The following is a 16,694-nucleotide window of genomic DNA, read 5'->3' as shown; positions in this document are numbered from 1 at the left end:
AGACTCAATTAGGTTGGAAAAGACCTCTAAGATCATCAAGTCCATCTGTTACCCCAGGAGTGCCAAGTTCATCACTAAACCATGTCACTGGGGGCCTCATCTACACATTTTTGAACACTTCCAGGATTCCACCACTGCCCTGGGCAGCCTGTTCCAATGCCTGATCACCCTCTCTGTGCGGATTTTTTTTTTTAAGATCCAGTCTAAACCTTCCCTGGTGCAGCTGGAGGCCATTGCCTCTTGTCCTGTCACTTGTTACCTGGGAAAAGAAACTGACGCCCACCTCACTACAACCTCTTTCAGGTAATTGTAGATAGCGGAAGGGTCCATCCCCCCCGAGCCTTCTCCAGACTAAACAACCCCAGTTCCCTCAGTCGTTTCTCATAAAACTTGTGCTCCAGGCCCTTCACCAGCTTCGTTGCCCTTCTCTAGACCTGCTTCAGCAGCTTTTAGTTTCTTGTAGTGAGGAGCCCAGAACTGAGCACAGGATTCAAGGTGCAGCCTCACTAGTGCTGAGTACAGGGGGATGATCACTGCCCTTGCCCTGCTGCCACGCTATTTCTGATACAGGCCAGGATGCCATTGGACTTGTTGGCTGCATGCTCACACGCTGGCTCATGTTCAGCCATTAATCAGCACCCCCAGGTCCTTTTCTGCCAAGCAGCTTTCCAGCCACTCTTCCCCAGGCTGCAGCTTTGCATGGGGTGGTTGTGGCCCAAGTGCAGGACCTGGCAGTTTGCCTTGTTGAACCTCATACCATTGGCCACAGCCCATCAATGCAGTCTGTACAGATCCCTCTGCAGAGCCTCTGCATCCTCCAGCAGATCAACACTCCCACCCAACTTGGTGTCATCTCCAAATTTACTGATCTCCTCCCACCAACTCTTGACACTGACATTGGTAAATTGTGACACCATTTACCACCACTCTTCGGGCTCTGCTATCCAGCCAGTCTCCAACCCGGTGAAGACTCCACCTATCCAGGCCATGAGCAGCCATGAGACACTAATGTGATTTGTTCACCTTCTCCTCTTTTCCAGAATCATACAGCTCTCAGCTGTCAAGGCATCAGGGTCGCCAGGATTCACTAGATTCAGAGCAGCTTCTGTTTGTCCTTCAAACTTCCATGGAAAATTTAGGGCATCCCTGACAGCAACAGTCACTTGGCTGCAGGACACAGTCCGATAACTCACTCCGGTATTTGGCTGGATTTGATGTGGCAATAAACAACATTTCCGGCTGCCATAGCCTCCCCTGGAACCCCACTGCGTGAAAACGCTTCCGCGCACCGACTTGTCGGCACCCCTCCCGCTTTGATCCCTCCGCAGACTCACTCTCAGACGTCCCCGAATCCCTCCGCGCCTCCCGAGCCCTACCACTCCAGGCCAGCGAGGGCGGCAAAGGCAGGTGAAGCTACCAATCACGGTGGGCAGGGCCTGCCGGCGCCGGGTTGTCTACCCAATGAGCGCTTCGGGGGGCGTTGCCACCGAAGGAAGTACGGCGCGGCGTGGTGGGAGGTGTGTGGGGGCGGCCGCCATGGCTGACGAGATCAGCAAGGCGCAGGTTGCTCGGCCCGGTGGTGATACCATCTTCGGGAAGATCATCCGCAAGGAGATCCCCGCCAATATCATCTATGAGGACGAGCAGGTGCGGGTGGGGTGCGGCCGCCAGGCACACCGGGTGCCGATGAGGAGGAAGGCAGCGGCGCGGGCGGGCGGGACGGACGGGACCTTTCGGCGCCCTTTTCGCAGTGCCCCGAAGCATCGGGCTCTTTCGATGCGCGGCTCGGCCGGGCGTGCTGCAGGCCCCAGCCCGCTGTGTCAGCGGCCTCTGTGCGGAGAGCTGGCCGCAGGTTCTCGCCCGCAGCTTTACGGCATTGCCGGCCGCGCAGGCTTCATTGCCAAGGGACCGGGCTTCTCTCACACGGTGTGGGAAGGTAGTGGTGCGACCCTGGATTAACCACCCGCCGGCAATCTCTATGTGGATTCTGGGCCTGTCTCCAAGCAGTGCGCTGTAGCCAGTCGCTTTCGCAAGTCAGAGGCACAGGTCTTGATGTGCACCTTTCAATAGCGGTGTGGAGATCATACATCTCTGCCTGCCACGCTTTGGTTATGAGTACCCAAGAGGGGTTATTAAGGGAAAGAATTAGAGACAGTTACGGCTTTTTTGCTGTTCACAAAAGCTTGGGAATGGTCATCCTACAGGCTGCAAAAAATGGATCTTTGTGGTGAGGTGGGACTGGTAACATTCATTCAGTGATGCTGGAGTGATTCAGCGTGTTAAGTGAAGTAATCTTACTAGTTTATGAAAAAGTGTAGCTGTTATCTGCAAGACAAACTACTGTAGTATCCAGTGTAGCCCCCCCCCCCCCCCCCCCCCCCCTTAAAATACTGAACATTAGATGGGCTTTTTTTAAATAAAGGATTATCTGCAGTCTGGAGTACAGACTAAAGGTGCTGTTTGTGATTTGTGTGCTGAAAAATTATGCTTAGCTTGGAACAGCGCTTTCTTAATAGATACAGAAAAGTTGCAGCTACAGTCTACTTTCAAGAATATTGGAAAATTTCACTGATTTTCTGTCATGCTTGTTATGGGTCAAAACTGCATGAGGATTATTCTCAGCTCTAATGGGTATAGCAGTGTAACCTGAGTGCTGTGCTTGATTGAGAATCAGGCCATTGATTGATTTGAGAGCATATAACCTGCTCTTCACTGCCATTAGTGCAGAATATTTCTTGAAAGAGTAATTATCTGCAGTATCTCAATTGCTTTTTACCTTAAACTACACAGAAATGTGGAACTTCTTTTAATAATGTCTGATCTTTGATTTGTCTTGTTGGCTTTATGAAAATCTACTTGGAGATGGCTGGAAGTGTTACAAGGAGAAATATAAGAAAGACTTTTAATCATTAATTGACATGCAGAGAAAAGGAGATATTAAAAAGTACAAAGTCTCTGTGGAAGTATGCCATATCACTATTGTTTTAATTGAAACTAAACTTTCTGAAACAAAGGTTGATTCACTGTGCACTCACAGAGTTTCTGTGATTGTGCTTTTGTTCAGTACTAATCATGCTGTTTGTCCCATGAAGGAAAATTATTTGCTACCAGTCTTCTGCTCATTAAATTCTTCAACTCAGTTTAGCCATTTGCATTCTGACACATTATGTGGACCACATAGAATAGAAAAGCTGCTTACAAAACAGTCAGCTGAAAGTAAGATTTAATTAGTTGCAAGTTAGTTTTATTCATTCATTCTTTGCTAGCCACCCTTTGCTGTATGGGAGAAACAAGCAAGTTTATCAGAGATTTTAAACTTTTTGAATTATCTTCTTAAAGATAGCTTAAAATAGGACAGATGGGAGTTAAACAAGGTAAGGCATCGTTAATGTAAGTAAAGTTTGGCCTGTACATCGCCTTTACTCTTGGCAGAGGTGACAGCTCTTCTCAGTAGGACTAAAAAACGGTATAATAGCATAGAAAATTATTGATTCACAACTAACTGAAAGCATCTAGGAAATGGATATTGTGAAGAATGTGAGGTATGCCCTGGGGAGGCCTTAGAGCAGCCTTCCAGTATCTAAGAAGGGGCTACAAGGAATCTGGAGAGGGACTTTTTTCAGGGGCATGTAATGATAGGGCAGGGGGCTTTAAACTGAAAAAGGGTAGATGTAGGTTAGAAATCAGTAAGAAATTCTTTACTGTGATGGTGGTGAGACACTGGCATGAGTTGCCCAGAGAGTCTGTGGCTGCCCCATTCCTGGCGCAGTATTCAAGGCCAGGCTGGATGGGGCTTTGAGCAACCTGGTCTAGTGGTAATGTGTCCCTGCCTGTGGCAGGGGGGTTGGTACTGGATGATCTTTAAGGTCCTGTCCAACTCAAACCTTGCTCATACTGTGATTGCTTTTCTGAAATACTTGATGGTGTTGTGAACAGAAATGTATCTGACCTGAAATCACATACTTTCAGGTTCTTTGAAATTGTTTTGTTATCTTTGACCAAGGCAATATTCAGAGATAACTGGAAGATGATTAGCAGGTATTTGCCATTTGTTTTATTAAATAGGGTGTTAATAAAGATGAAATAAGCATAAATGTACTTTTTATAGGCATGCATGCACCAGCTCTGTTTTTACTCATGTGAAAATAATAAATAATACTTAATACAGAATGATAATTCTTTTCATACCCATAGGTTTTGGTAAGTAGATGATTTGTGTTTAGAAGTTTGAGGACTTTGAATAATGTACCACCCAAGAAAAATCAATATCTCTGCTTTATGTTTGGGGTATCCGATAATCTGCTGAACTATTCCTTTAGTGGGGTATATTGATTTACTTAAACTCTTGGCTTTCTCTGGATTAAAATATGTTTTAACTGTTTGTTCTTCCTCCAGTGCCTTGCGTTCCATGATATTTCACCCCAAGCTCCAACACATTTCCTAGTGATTCCTAAGAAGCCTATTGTCAGGTTATCTGAAGCAGAAGATTCTGATGAATCTGTGAGTACTCTTGAAGCTTTCTGTACGCCAAATGGTACCTGTAATTACTTCATAATTTACCAGACTATTCCCCTTTTGCTCTTGACATTTTAAAGGGGGTGGAGTTTTCTGATAGTATAATCCTTTTCCTCTAGCTTAGAATGGGAATGCAATAAGGTTTTCCAGTAAAAGTAGTGATACACAGAAAAATGTATCCCTGGGTACGTGTTTGCAGTGCAAAACACATTGTTATTTTGGAGTACAGCCTTGATATCTATTTTCATGGCTTATTGGCAGTACTGCATATTCTAATAGGGGCTTGGGGTTTTTGGCAGGTCAGAGAAGAAGAATGGTAAAATTAGCTGAGAGGTGCTGAATATTTAATTTGTAACTATAAACATAAAGTTCAAAGATTTTTATAATCCTTTACCTGATAAGATAAAGGTTCTTTTCCACCAAAATGGTATATTGTAATGGTATATATAGTGACTGCCTGGAGAATTAATGGGGGCTTTAACCATGAGATAAATTTAGCTTCTGTGACACTTTTGTAGTCTGTTACTGTCTAGCTTGAAAAAAAATCTTTTTACACCCCTCTATTATGCACAGTCAGGCTTTACAGCTTTTCTTGGAAAGTGTCAGTTGCAGGCAGACAACGATTGGAAAAGCAGTGGCTGAATTTCTGGGAGTTAGCTTACTGGCTTATCTGAATGGTTCTCTCCTTCCCTTCCCGCCCTTTCCCCTTTTTGTGTGTTTTCTGTTTTGTTTCTTTTTTTTTTTTGCCCTCCTTTTTTTTTTTTTTTTCTCTTTTTTTTTTTTTTTTATCTCCTCCAGCTTCTTGGGCATTTAATGATTGTTGGCAAGAAGTGTGCTGCTAACCTGGGCCTGACCAATGGATTCCGGATGGTTGTGAATGAAGGGCCTGAGGGTGGGCAGTCTGTCTATCATGTACATCTCCATATTCTGGGTGGTCGTCAGTTGGGCTGGCCTCCTGGCTAAGATTACATCACAAGAGTTAACTGCATGCTGCAGATTACCACCAAATAGATTTAACAATGTTGCTCATCAATTTAGCCACTGTTAATGTATTTTTTTTTTTCAGTGTATGTCGTCCAAGGGTAATAAATGCTCTGAATAAACATTCAAATAACAAGAATTCGCACAATAAAGATTAAGCATGGGAGAATCATCTCTGTGTGGTGTTCCTTACTGACAGAAACAATTCTGTAAGTTAAAATGGTGTTCACCGAAGTTTAAGTATGTGGCGTGCTTCAGTCAGCTGTTTACAGTTTCCTGTAGATAGTGAGTTTTTAAGGCATTTGAAACCTTAGGTTGCAGCTGCTTAGCAGCCTCATGTCTTTTGGGAAGAAAATTCCTAAGCTTTTTGAATGTGGTATGTAAATATTCCTAAAGCCAGTGTAGGCTGCTGCTAAAACTTTTTTTGGGGAAAAAAAAAAAAAGGGCTGTGTCAGTACGGTGCAATGTGCTGGAAACACACAGCTGCTATTGGAGCACTCTGTCAGTGGTCTTTGTGATGAGAAGGGGTAAAACCATAGTGTTAATGGCAGCTGCGATGGTTCTGTAGCACAGTGGTGTTTACTTCTACATCATTATTTTGATGGAACTGAGGACCTGAAAATATTGAACTGTGGTGTTGAGCCTTGTAAGATGCTAAAGGCATTTCATCTTGGCACATAAGCATGATGTACTATGTATACATTTTAGATTCCACATTTTATTGGAATAAATTTTATTGTTATTTGTCCTTCAGTGAATGTTGCTGCATACAGTTGTTCATGCAACACTGTCATCACATCTCCAGTGAATTTCCTGAAGTTGGGTTTACATATGTGTCTGCCAGTGTAGACATAAAATATAACTCTTCTTTCTGTTAAAACTGAGCAGTCCCAGTTTTCATAACGGAAGATACTTGGAAGCCTTTAGGCAGATGCCTTACGAAAAATGGGGTATTTGTGAGTACCATATTTGCTAGAGAAAGAAATGTTTCAATTTCTATTCAGATAAAAAATTGGTAAAGGCATTTGAATTCATTCAGCTGGAATGTTCGGAAGTACTGTGATTACATCTGAAGGTTCTAAACCTTCAGATTTTTTTCTCTAAGACAGGACTTGAACTGGAAAATTGGCTAGCGCTTCTGAAGGTGACTGTTCTATAGTTGGCTTAGGAATATAGAAGTGGTCCTCTAGTGGTAGCCTGTCAGCTGTTCTCCTGGGTATCCTGCACAGATGTGAAGAAGAAAACCACCCAGCCCCCAGAGGTTCATCACTCCTGAGCAGACAGAATGTGTATCACAAGAATGAGGTATCAACAGCAGATGCTTTATATCAAAATCGGCATTTCTGAGTTAAAACATGACTGGTGAAGGTAATTGCATCACAGCTGAACCCTGTATGAAGGTAACCCAGTAAAGCTTTTGTTGCTTTATTTGGAATTTGGCAGAGGTACATGTTTCAGGAATGTAAAAAGGCTTTCAGGTGAGGGCAGAACCATGGAACTGTTCCAAGAATAGGCCTGAGGCAAGCTTGGTAACTAGTTTCGTGTGCTTTGATTTCACCTGGGTATATTCTGCAGTACCTTGAAAATCAAAGACATACTCCAGTGGTGAGTAGTACTGAGCTTAAGACAGCTGTCAGGCAATGGTAAACCAAATGTGGAAATCGGAGAATTGGGTATTAGTTGTCCTCTTCCGGCTTGCAAAAGCATCTGTCAGATTTTCTGCTAAAAGGCAGACTTTGTCCTCCCTGTCACCAGTTTCATTCTGCTTGAGTTGCAGTCTCTTACTTCTGTGGCAAGGTCATTGGCTGTGGTACAGCTGCTCTGTCCTGTAAGGTCAGTTAGAAAGTGAGGTATGTTAGGAGGGAGGCAGCAAATGTCATCGTAGATAAAAAAACTCGGCTCGGGGAAGTGGACATGAGAAAGTCATTACTGGTGATTTTGAGACACCCACTGGAAGATATCTTGGTCTCTTCTATTTCCTCAAGTAATGTAGTTAGATGACAAGCCTGTAAGAAACCCAAGGACTTCACCTTTAGCTAATCTTCATAGGCAGAAGGTGAAAATGCTTTACCTGAAGTAGATAGAAGCTGATGTATGGTCTGAAATTGAATTGCTGTAGTGCTGGTGTCCACTTAACTGAACGATTGAGATAGACAACATCTATTGTTACGTCTCTGTAAGCTCCCTGAAGTATCTGGAAGGTGTTCCTGCTTTTCAGAGGCAGGGAAGAAGTGGGGAGTGTGTTGTGGAGCATTATGGGAAATTTTGAAGAAACTGTAGGCCTTGCATATTCAGGAAGGCTGGATTATGAAGTTTTAGTGTTCTCTGGTGGAATTTGTGTCTCGTTTTTCAGATAATACCACTGTTATGTTCCAAATCAGAGACAACAAATGGGTATTAAGCAATAATCCACTGAAAAAGCTTGGTATGGAAAATTACTGGTAGACAAGGCTTACGGATCACATTTATTTATTGCATTTTAAGGGTAAAACCCCCAGTAATCAAGACGGATGTATGCTGCAGTATTTTAGTTTGGATCAGAACTGGAAATAGACATTTGGTCTGTGTGTCCAAAGAAGAGCTAGACAAAACGCCAAAAATGAAAATGCTGAAATGTATGTAGTATGGGTGTTAGATTCTCACATTAGCTTTCTTTACAGATTGACTCTTCCTGATTTGTTCTGCATGCTAATGTAATATTTCTAGTAAAGGGGACATCCATGGGGATGGTGATAGAGGTATGAAAAACAGGCAGAGCCTACTGACACACAGAGGAATGGAACTCAGATGATCATGAAGTGAGAAGAGGGATTCGAGTTTTATGAGGGGATTGCACAGAGAAGGTGAGCTTTGAAAATATTTTATTGCCTTCAGGACAGTTGAAAAATGCAGAGTGCACTGACCACTTTAAAGGATGTGTCTCCAGCTTACAGAGCAACACAGAATACCTGAGCATTCAAGAGGGTGAAATGTCAAGTTTATTATTTTTGTCCAGCTTGACGTAATGGTTACACTAATGGGCTTGGATTTGTTAAAACCCTCTGTGCGTTGGGCTTTTGTTTATTATCTGGCACATGTTACTTAAGAATTAAAACTAAGCAAAAAGGTTGCTGGCTTCAGGAATAAATGACAGGGATGCGTTTAAAAGAGCCATGAAAGACTTTGAAGGGTTGACTACCTCTGGGTTGCAGTGAAGCTACAAGAGAGTTCCCTTTTCTGTAAAATCTGTGACTGTACTTAGACTGTTCTGGTTCTGGGGCTTAAAGTTACACACAGACCTGACTAACCCTCTGGTAAGTGTCCGGGAGAGAACTAAGCGACACGTGACATTACTGTCAGTTTTTGTAATGTCAGTCATTGAGTTTCAGCTGAAGTTCTCATGGGTATGAAATTACGTATCCTTTCAGGCATTGATCTGTCCGTACTTTCTGAGTCAAGCTGACCATGTGTACCCATGTAGTTCTTGAAAACCTTCTGACAATAAGTCTTGCAGATTTGGACAGTCCATCCTGACTTAGGCTACAGCTGTCTTACTTTCTGTTGTTTTTTTTGTTTGGTTTGGTTTTTTTTTTTTCGCCTTTTGTGTTGAAACTCATTTCTATGGACCAGCTTGAATTTCTCTCAAGAGCTGGGTTAATCTTTTTTCTGATTATGGCTGTATTTGCTATGGATTTAAACACAGAGTTCTCTCTTCATTCTATTTCGTTTCTGTTGATTGGAGAAGAAGAGCAACCATGGCAACAGTTTCCATTAGTTTTTAACAGACAGAAGGGAATGTCTCTATTAAACTTAGCAGGATGCAATCTTGGTTTATTGTTATTTCCAGTTACAAATTTCTGTCCTTTTGTCAAACTGTAATAGTGTACTCCAGCCAATTAATAACTGATTGTGAAGAAACTGGGAAAAATCAAAACCTAGGCTAATATCGTTCTACAGAGCTGTCCATCAGGGGAGACAGCGAGGTTGATGCACTGTACCAGTCATTAAGGAGTTGAAAAGGAGGTATGGGCTTTATTTCACTCTTAACGTGCGTACATGCTACGCTTGGTCTAGTTACAAGGATGCCAGGTAGAAAAAAACCACGGACCTATGCATCTTCTGCATAGAACAGGGAGGGGAGGGGATGCTTTAAGGGGATGCTGTGGTTTAAGCCCAGCTGGCAACCCAGAACCATGCAGCCGCTCGCTTGCTCCCCACCCTTCCCCCTCTCCTGGAGGGATGGGGAGGAGAATCAAAAGAGTGTAACTCCCACGGGCTGAAGTAAGATCAGTTTAGTAACTAAGGTATAACACAAACCACTACCGCTACCACCAATAACAATAATAATAAGGGAAATAACAAGGGAACAGAATACTGCTGCTCACCAACCGCTGACAGATACCCAGCCCAACCCAAGCAGTGATCTCTTCTAGGTAACTGCCCCCAGTTTATATAGTGGGCATGACATGCTGTGGTATGGAATACCTTTTTGGTTAGTTTGGGTCAGGTGTCTTGGCTCTGCTTCCTCCCGGCTTCCCCTCCTTCCTGGCAGAGTATGCGACTCAGAAAGTCCTTGGTCAGAGTAAACATTACTGAGCAGCAGCTAAAAACGTCGGTGTTACCATTTCTGTTCCCAGGCTGAAAGTCAAAACCACAGCACTGCACCAGCTACTAAGAAGGAGAAAACTGACTGCTGCTGCTGAACCTAGGACAGTATCTACCCCTTATTCCATAGCATTCACATCATGCTCAGATCTCACATCTCTCAATATACCATCACTCATATAGGTATACATCCACACAGACACACAGAGAGATCATTCCGTAGTGCATGGACCAGTCGCTATAAAGCTGCTGAGTTCATCCAGTCCATGATGTTGGGCTCCATCTCTTGGTACAGTCTTTCAGAGCAGGAGAGGCTGTGTGCAGTGTTGGGTTGTTGCGTGCTGATGATACCACAGAACTTGTCTGGTTTCATCAGTGGTCATTCTTTGTTGGGATGATGGTTGGAGGGAAGTCTGGGCCAGTTGCTAGTGACCTGAAGACATCTAGTTAGTGGGCTGTAAAAGTGCTATATAGAAGGCAACAGCATACAATTGAGTTCATTGTTAAGTCCACCCCTCAATCACGAGCCCATCTATATGTTGGATCTGTGGTCTGATGGCTTGAAGTGTCATGGGCCCACCAGGCCAAAAATAATTCACCCTTATATTGCCAATCTACGTCCATCTGAGCCACTTCAGTCTTAGCAGCTTTATCTAGTTGTTGTTCTGGTGCTCCTCAGTGGCCCGACTCTTGAGTACATGGGCATCTACATGTTTAACATCTTCGTCACTGACATGGACAGTGGGATTGAGTGCGCTCTCAGCAAGTTTGCTGATGACACCAAGCTGTGTGGTTCGGTTGATACGCTGGAGGGAAGGAATGCCATCCAGAGGGACCTCGACATGCTTGTGAGGTGGGCTGATGCCAACCGCATGTAGTTTAACCATGCCAAGTGCAAGGTCCTACACCTGGGTCGGAGCAATCCCAGGCACAGCTACAGGTTGGGCAGAGAAGAGATTCAGAGCAGCCCTGCAGAAAAGGACTTAGGGATGCTGCTTGATGAGAAAATGAGCATGAGCTGGTTTCAGTGTGCACTCGCAGTCCAGAAAGCCAACCGTATCCTGGGCTGCATCAAAATGAGTGACCAGCAGGTCGAAGGAGGTGATCCTGCCCCTCTACTCTGCTCTCGTGAGATCTCACCTGGAGTATTGTGTGCAGTTCTGGTGTCCTCAACATAAAAAGGACATGGAATTGTTGGAACGTGTCCAGAGGAGGGCCACAAGGAGGATCAGGACACTGGAGCACCTCCCGTATGAAGACAGGCTGAGAAAGTTGGGGCTGTTCAGCCTGGAGAAGGCTGCGTGGAGACCTCATAGCAGCCTTCCAGTATCTGAAGGGGGGCCTATAGGGATGCTGGGGAGGGACTCTTCATTAAGGACTGTAGTGACAGGACAAGGGGTAATGGGTTCAAACTTAAACAGCGGAAGTTTAGATTGGATATAAGGAGGAAATTCTTTCCTGTTAGGATGGTGAGGCACTGGAATGGGTTGCCCAGGGAGGTTGTGAATGCTCCATCCCTGGCAGTGTTCAAGGCCAGGTTGGACGAATTCTTAGGTGAGATGATTTAGTGTGAGGTGTCCCTGCCCATGGCAGGGGGGGTGGAACTAGATAATTTTAAGGTCCTTTCCAACCCTAACTATTCTATGATTCTATGATACATGGCGTACCTTCACTACCAGGTTCTGCATCTGGGCAGCAATATCTTGCCACAGTGCAGCAGCCTAGATGGATTCACCTCTGCGTTGCCACTTGCCCTGCTTCCATTGCTGCATCCACCCCCACAGTGCATTTGCCACCATGCGTGGGTCAGTATGAAGTACTGGCCACTTTTCTCATTCAGCAATGTCCAAGACCAGCTGGATGGCTTTCACCTTGGCAAACTGACTTGATTTACTGTCTCCTTGAGCAGATTCTGCGACTTATTGTCAGGGATTCCATAAAGCTTCCTTCCCTCGCTGACACTCCCAAAGCACTGGAGGAGCCCACTGGCTTAGGTACTTGCTCATACTCTCCCACACACCCTGCCACTCATGGCTGTCCAGCCTTGGGGAAAATCTTGGTGCTCCTCTAGTGTGTGTGATCCTAGAGAAGACTCAAGCTGGACCCTGCTTAGCTTCCACAACAGATCGGGCATTCTCAGGGTGGTGTGGCTGCAAGCAAAACATAGCATATGCAGCAACAAGGTGGTTCCCAGCAAGAGAAGCAGCAGGTTTTCAAGGGCATTGAAAGGATACTCAGGATCTTTAAATCTTCCAGAATCTAGTTCCACTGTAAGTAGTCTGGTGGTGGAGCAGAGGGCGTGAGAAGACAGCTCCTTCATAGGCTGACCGCCCAAGGAGGGGAAAAAAAGATGTGTAATTGTTAAACACTTCTGTTATATACCTCCCAAAGTATAGAGGTGATGACCACACTGGGAGCACATACCAGCCCAGATTCATGATCAATGAGTCTATTGTATTACAAGTCATTGCCATGAAGTACAGTGGAACAAGAAACTTAGTCTAGGCCCCCCAGCCAATAAACTCTAAAACAGCAAATACTGGCTGTAAGTAAGGTATGACATGCTGAAACTCTGAGATCAAGAGCAACAACTTTGAGAGCCAATAAATCAGTATTGTGATGAGTGACTCTTAATCCGAAACAATGAATGCTTATCACAAATACGATTAGACACACTCCAGTCAGATCTGTCATTATCTCAACCCTTCGTGCCCCACATTGGGGGCCATAAAGAACTGTCATGATTTAAATCCAGCTGGCAACCCAGAACCATACAGCCACTCATTCACTCACCCCCCCTTCCTCCCCCTGCTTCCAGAGGGATGGGGAGGAGAATCGAAAGAATGTAACTCCCACGGGTTGAGGTAAGAACAGTCCAGTAACTAAGGTATAACACAGATCACTACTGCTACCACCAATAATAATAATGATAAGGGAAATAACAAGGGAAGAGAATACAACACCTCACCACCCACCGACCGATACCCAGCACGACCCAAGCAGTGATCTCACCCTTCCGGCTAACTGCCCCCAGTTTATATCGTGGGCATGGCATGCTGTGGTATGGAATACCTTTTTGGTTAGTTTGGGTCAGGTGTCTTGTCTCTGCTTCCTCCTGGCTTCCCGTCCTCCCTGGCAGAGCATGAGACTCAGAAAGTCCTTGGTCAGAGTAAACATCCCTGAGCAGCAGCTAAAAACATCGGTGTTATCAGCGTTGTTCCCAGGCTGAAAGTCAAAACCACAGCACTGCACCAGCTACTAAGAAGGAGAAAACTGACTGCTACTGCTGAACTAAGGACAGGGGAGGTCACTGCTTTAGTGACTGGGGTAGCAACGTGACTCTTTGGAGACAGGAAACTAGGAAATATCTTCGAGGGGGAAGCTTCAAGATGGCAAATGGTTTTTGTTTTGTTGTTGGGTGCTTTTTGTTTGTGTTTTTTTCTTTTTTGTTGTGTTTTCTTTTTTGTTTTGTTTTTGTTTTTGTTTTTTTCTTTGTTTGTTTGTTTTGTTTTGTTTTTTTTTTTTCCCCTGGGAAACAGAAGGATCTTGAGAGAAAAAGCATCTAAAGGTTCCAGAAGAAAGAGGTTACCTCTTCTCAACTTGTGGTAAAAGTAAAAAAAGAACTGCCAGTCCTGCAAGTTAAGGTTAAAAAAACATAAGTGTCAGCCTGTTCTGTGGGTTGGAAACCCAGGAGCAGCTATAAAGCTGTTACTGAGTAGATGTGAGATTATTTAGCTTGACCTTGCTAAACTTGGTCAAAACACAGTCTTACAGGAGGCAATGCCCTGAGGATGTGAAGGGTAAATGGACAAGTGGGGCTAGAGCTGCAGTTACTAGCACCCTCAGGATTTGTACTGTTAATTTGGCTGAAGGTGAAGTCTCACTCAGTCTTTCATAACAGATTTCAGTACCAGAGAAGACTCACAGCTGAGAATAACTATACTGCAAAACAATCAGGTATATTTATTTTGTTGTTGTGGTAGCTGTGCTTCTGTCATATTTGTGAATGTAAAAATTCTGTTGCTATGCAGAAGATAGCAAATGTTCTAGAAACTTGATTAAACATGTAATAGTGTGTGTTGTTTGAAAGGTGAAAACTACATGTGGAAAAGCCCTGCTACTATCTCATAGTGGGGCGGAGGGTGTTCTGCCATGCTTGTGGCTTATATTTTGTTTAAAACTCTCAGGGGCCTTGGAGTTATCATAATGGAAAACAGGAACAATTCTGTCAATTAATTCATAAAATATACACCTGTGCTGCAGGTATGATTTTTTTTTTCCTCCTCCAAAAGTCTCTCTAAATGCTGATTTACATAAACAAGGACCTATGATCCGTGTTTGAGACCACAGCAACTAGCACTTACTGAAGCAGCTGATCGGAGCCATAGTGTTTTAGTCTCTTACAAGGTCATTTACCCTGCAGAGTTTAGATAATGCTATTTATCCCTGTGCCTCTGTTTTATTGGTATAGTAAGATCTAGACTAGTGTGGTGTGGGTGGAATAACGATTCCAGGAGCTTCATTTCAGGAGGGAAATGTCCATGGGGAAAGTAAAGGGAGAGGTGAGTTGAAACACCAGTGTAAACTGGATGTGGTGATTGGATGGGGTGATGCTGCAGTAAGAATTTGTGCCTGTTTATGTTGTGTTACGGCACGAAGGAGGATATTCTCATGAAGGGTTTTTTCTGCTTTCTCATGAGGCAGTGGTGTTCTCTCTGGGTGCTTTGCTCGGTGCATGGGTGTAGAAATCTGGAGGTGAAGTTGTGTAGCTACAGAGAGTTGTTGCTCCTCTTTGATTCATTTCTGTGCTAGGAGTCTGGCTCTGTCAAATAACCGGTGCAAGGCAAGGGAGGCTCAGTGCCTAGGTTTGAATCAGAGCTCATCCACCTGTCTGTAACAGTTCTATACCCTTGCACAGAGGGGAGGTTCCAGTGAGCTGTGGTGACAAATCTAAAATCACAGGATTTACATAGGTCTTCTGTAAGCTGTTGATTGGAATGAATTCAATGATAAAGCTGCAAATTACACTGCGTCTTATTGATTGTGTTTGTTCTTTATTCTTTGCAATAATTTCTGCAAAAGAATTTAACTTGAGTTAATTTTTAGTCCAGAAACTTTGCCCCATAAATTACATCTGGATCTCAGCTTAGTGAGAGCACACATGGTTTTATGGTTGATGGAACTAATCACCTTGTTGCTGCCTTTTTTGTAGTTAGAAAAAATTAATTTGATTTTTAATATTTATGTCTCTCTTACCATTTCAGAGCTCAGCAATGTCCACAAAATTGCTTCCGCTTTTATTCACAGCAGAGCAAACAGCATGCGTTTGCTTTTCCAGCTGTGACATACAAACATTCACGTGTTGAATCAAAAGATATGAAGTAAGTGGGAAGCATGGTTCACTTTTCGCTCTAAGACACCTCTCTGGATTGTGTTTTGGTCTCCCTGGAGACTGCAGTTATCAGTAAGTCATAAGCTAGCCTAAGGCCTCATGTGTTATTTCTGCTCAAACAGATGAAATTTCAGCTTCACAGCCAAACAAGATGCATTATGACTGTAGTCCAGTGGTTAGGGCACTTATTTATAGCCAGTGAAGCTTACTTAGAGGATCGTGGGAAACACTGTCATTCTGGTCCCAGAAGAGATGTTGAGTACCAGCATGAAGGTCAGGCTGATGTATCCATTTTGCAGAGGAAGCTGGGAACAGCAGGAGGGTAGAATAACATTCATGTGATTTAAACTCAAGTCCTCTGTCCCATAGTAAAGGCATATGGCATGTGATATGCCATCTACTTTAAGTGCAAAATACAGGATGCACGGGTAATAATAATTTTCCTTCAGACAGTTTTAATTAAAATAATTAAAACAAAGTTCTGACTGCATTCTGTGTGTCCTGATCTTCTTGGTGGGGTTGTGTGTGTGGTGTCTGTGTGTGTACATGTGTGTGTAAGGTATGCTGGGCTTACCACACTCACCCTCTTTGACGTAACACAGGTAAACACAGAAGTTTCTGGAGATAACCAGGTAAAACTAATGGATTCCTTGCACATTTAAGCACTTCTGGGCAAGGGTGTTGTTCTGTCTGGGCTTTTTGGACATCAGAAGAATGTACTGTCTATTGCAGAGAAATGAAATGTGTTTATGAAACTGAGACCTACACATGGGTACATTTATCCTTCTAAGAGGTTGTGGTTTAGACTGCACTTCTTCATCAGTATGTTAAGAAAATGATTTCCTGAGTTCATCCTATGTATTATTGCAGGAAAAGAGGAAGTGTGCAGCAGAACAATTACCCTCATCTTCAGAAGAATGGACTTCAGCTTCTCGAGTGAGCTTATAGATGAGGTCTCATGAGAGGCAGCTGTGGAGAGTAGAAGGGCTCAAGACAGCTTTTTGATACCAAGAATAATCACCTTCAGGCATTGGAACTGCATATTCTGAAGTTCACAGACAGAGGGGATGTGCAGGATGTCCATGTAGTTGAATGTCTGAACTCAAGAGCAAAAGACACTTGTACATAGTGTACAATTTGAGAATAGGCTACGTGGAAGAAATAAACATTGGCTCAGATGGAGTACAAGAGCCAAGTCAGCTGGAACTGAAATTTGTGGTGA

The 16,694-nt window shown here is 43.8% G+C and overlaps 1 protein-coding gene across 2 annotated transcripts; it reads left to right on the top strand.

The window, feature by feature from the left end:
- The first annotated feature begins 1,485 nt into the window (after window positions 1-1,485).
- HINT1 (histidine triad nucleotide binding protein 1) lies at window positions 1,486-15,565 on the top strand. 2 transcript variants are annotated; one of them, XM_062609816.1, is made up of 4 exons: window positions 1,491-1,647; window positions 4,396-4,500; window positions 5,314-5,705; window positions 15,345-15,565. In XM_062609816.1, the coding sequence occupies exons 1-3, from the start codon at window positions 1,537-1,539 to the stop codon at window positions 5,476-5,478; spliced, it is 381 nt and encodes a 126-aa protein (XP_062465800.1). In that variant the 5' UTR covers window positions 1,491-1,536; the 3' UTR covers window positions 5,479-5,705; window positions 15,345-15,565. The 2 variants fall into 2 exon arrangements, with proteins under 2 accessions (XP_062465802.1, XP_062465800.1); XM_062609818.1 differs by lacking the exon at window positions 5,314-5,705 and having other exon boundaries at window positions 1,486-1,647.
- The last annotated feature ends 1,129 nt before the right edge of the window (window positions 15,566-16,694 follow it).

This window comes from Pezoporus occidentalis, unplaced genomic scaffold (assembly GCF_034315485.1).
Source record: "Pezoporus occidentalis ecotype Australia unplaced genomic scaffold, CSIRO_AGI_Poc_V1 ctg141, whole genome shotgun sequence".
Lineage (NCBI taxonomy): Eukaryota > Metazoa > Chordata > Aves > Psittaciformes > Psittacidae > Pezoporus > Pezoporus occidentalis.
The sequence above is the reverse complement of the archived record's forward strand: the minus strand, read 5'-3'. Positions and strand labels throughout refer to the sequence as shown.

Bases quoted from the DNA above. Each gene is read 5' to 3' on its own strand.
- HINT1 (XM_062609816.1), top strand. From the start codon at position 1,537: ATGGCTGACGAGATCAGCAAGGCGCAGGTTGCTCGGCCCGGTGGTGAT. The intron at 1,648-4,395 runs GTGCGGGTGGGG...TTCTTCCTCCAG, and splicing joins TCATCTATGAGGACGAGCAG to TGCCTTGCGTTCCATGATAT. The intron at 4,501-5,313 runs GTGAGTACTCTT...TATCTCCTCCAG, and splicing joins CAGAAGATTCTGATGAATCT to CTTCTTGGGCATTTAATGAT.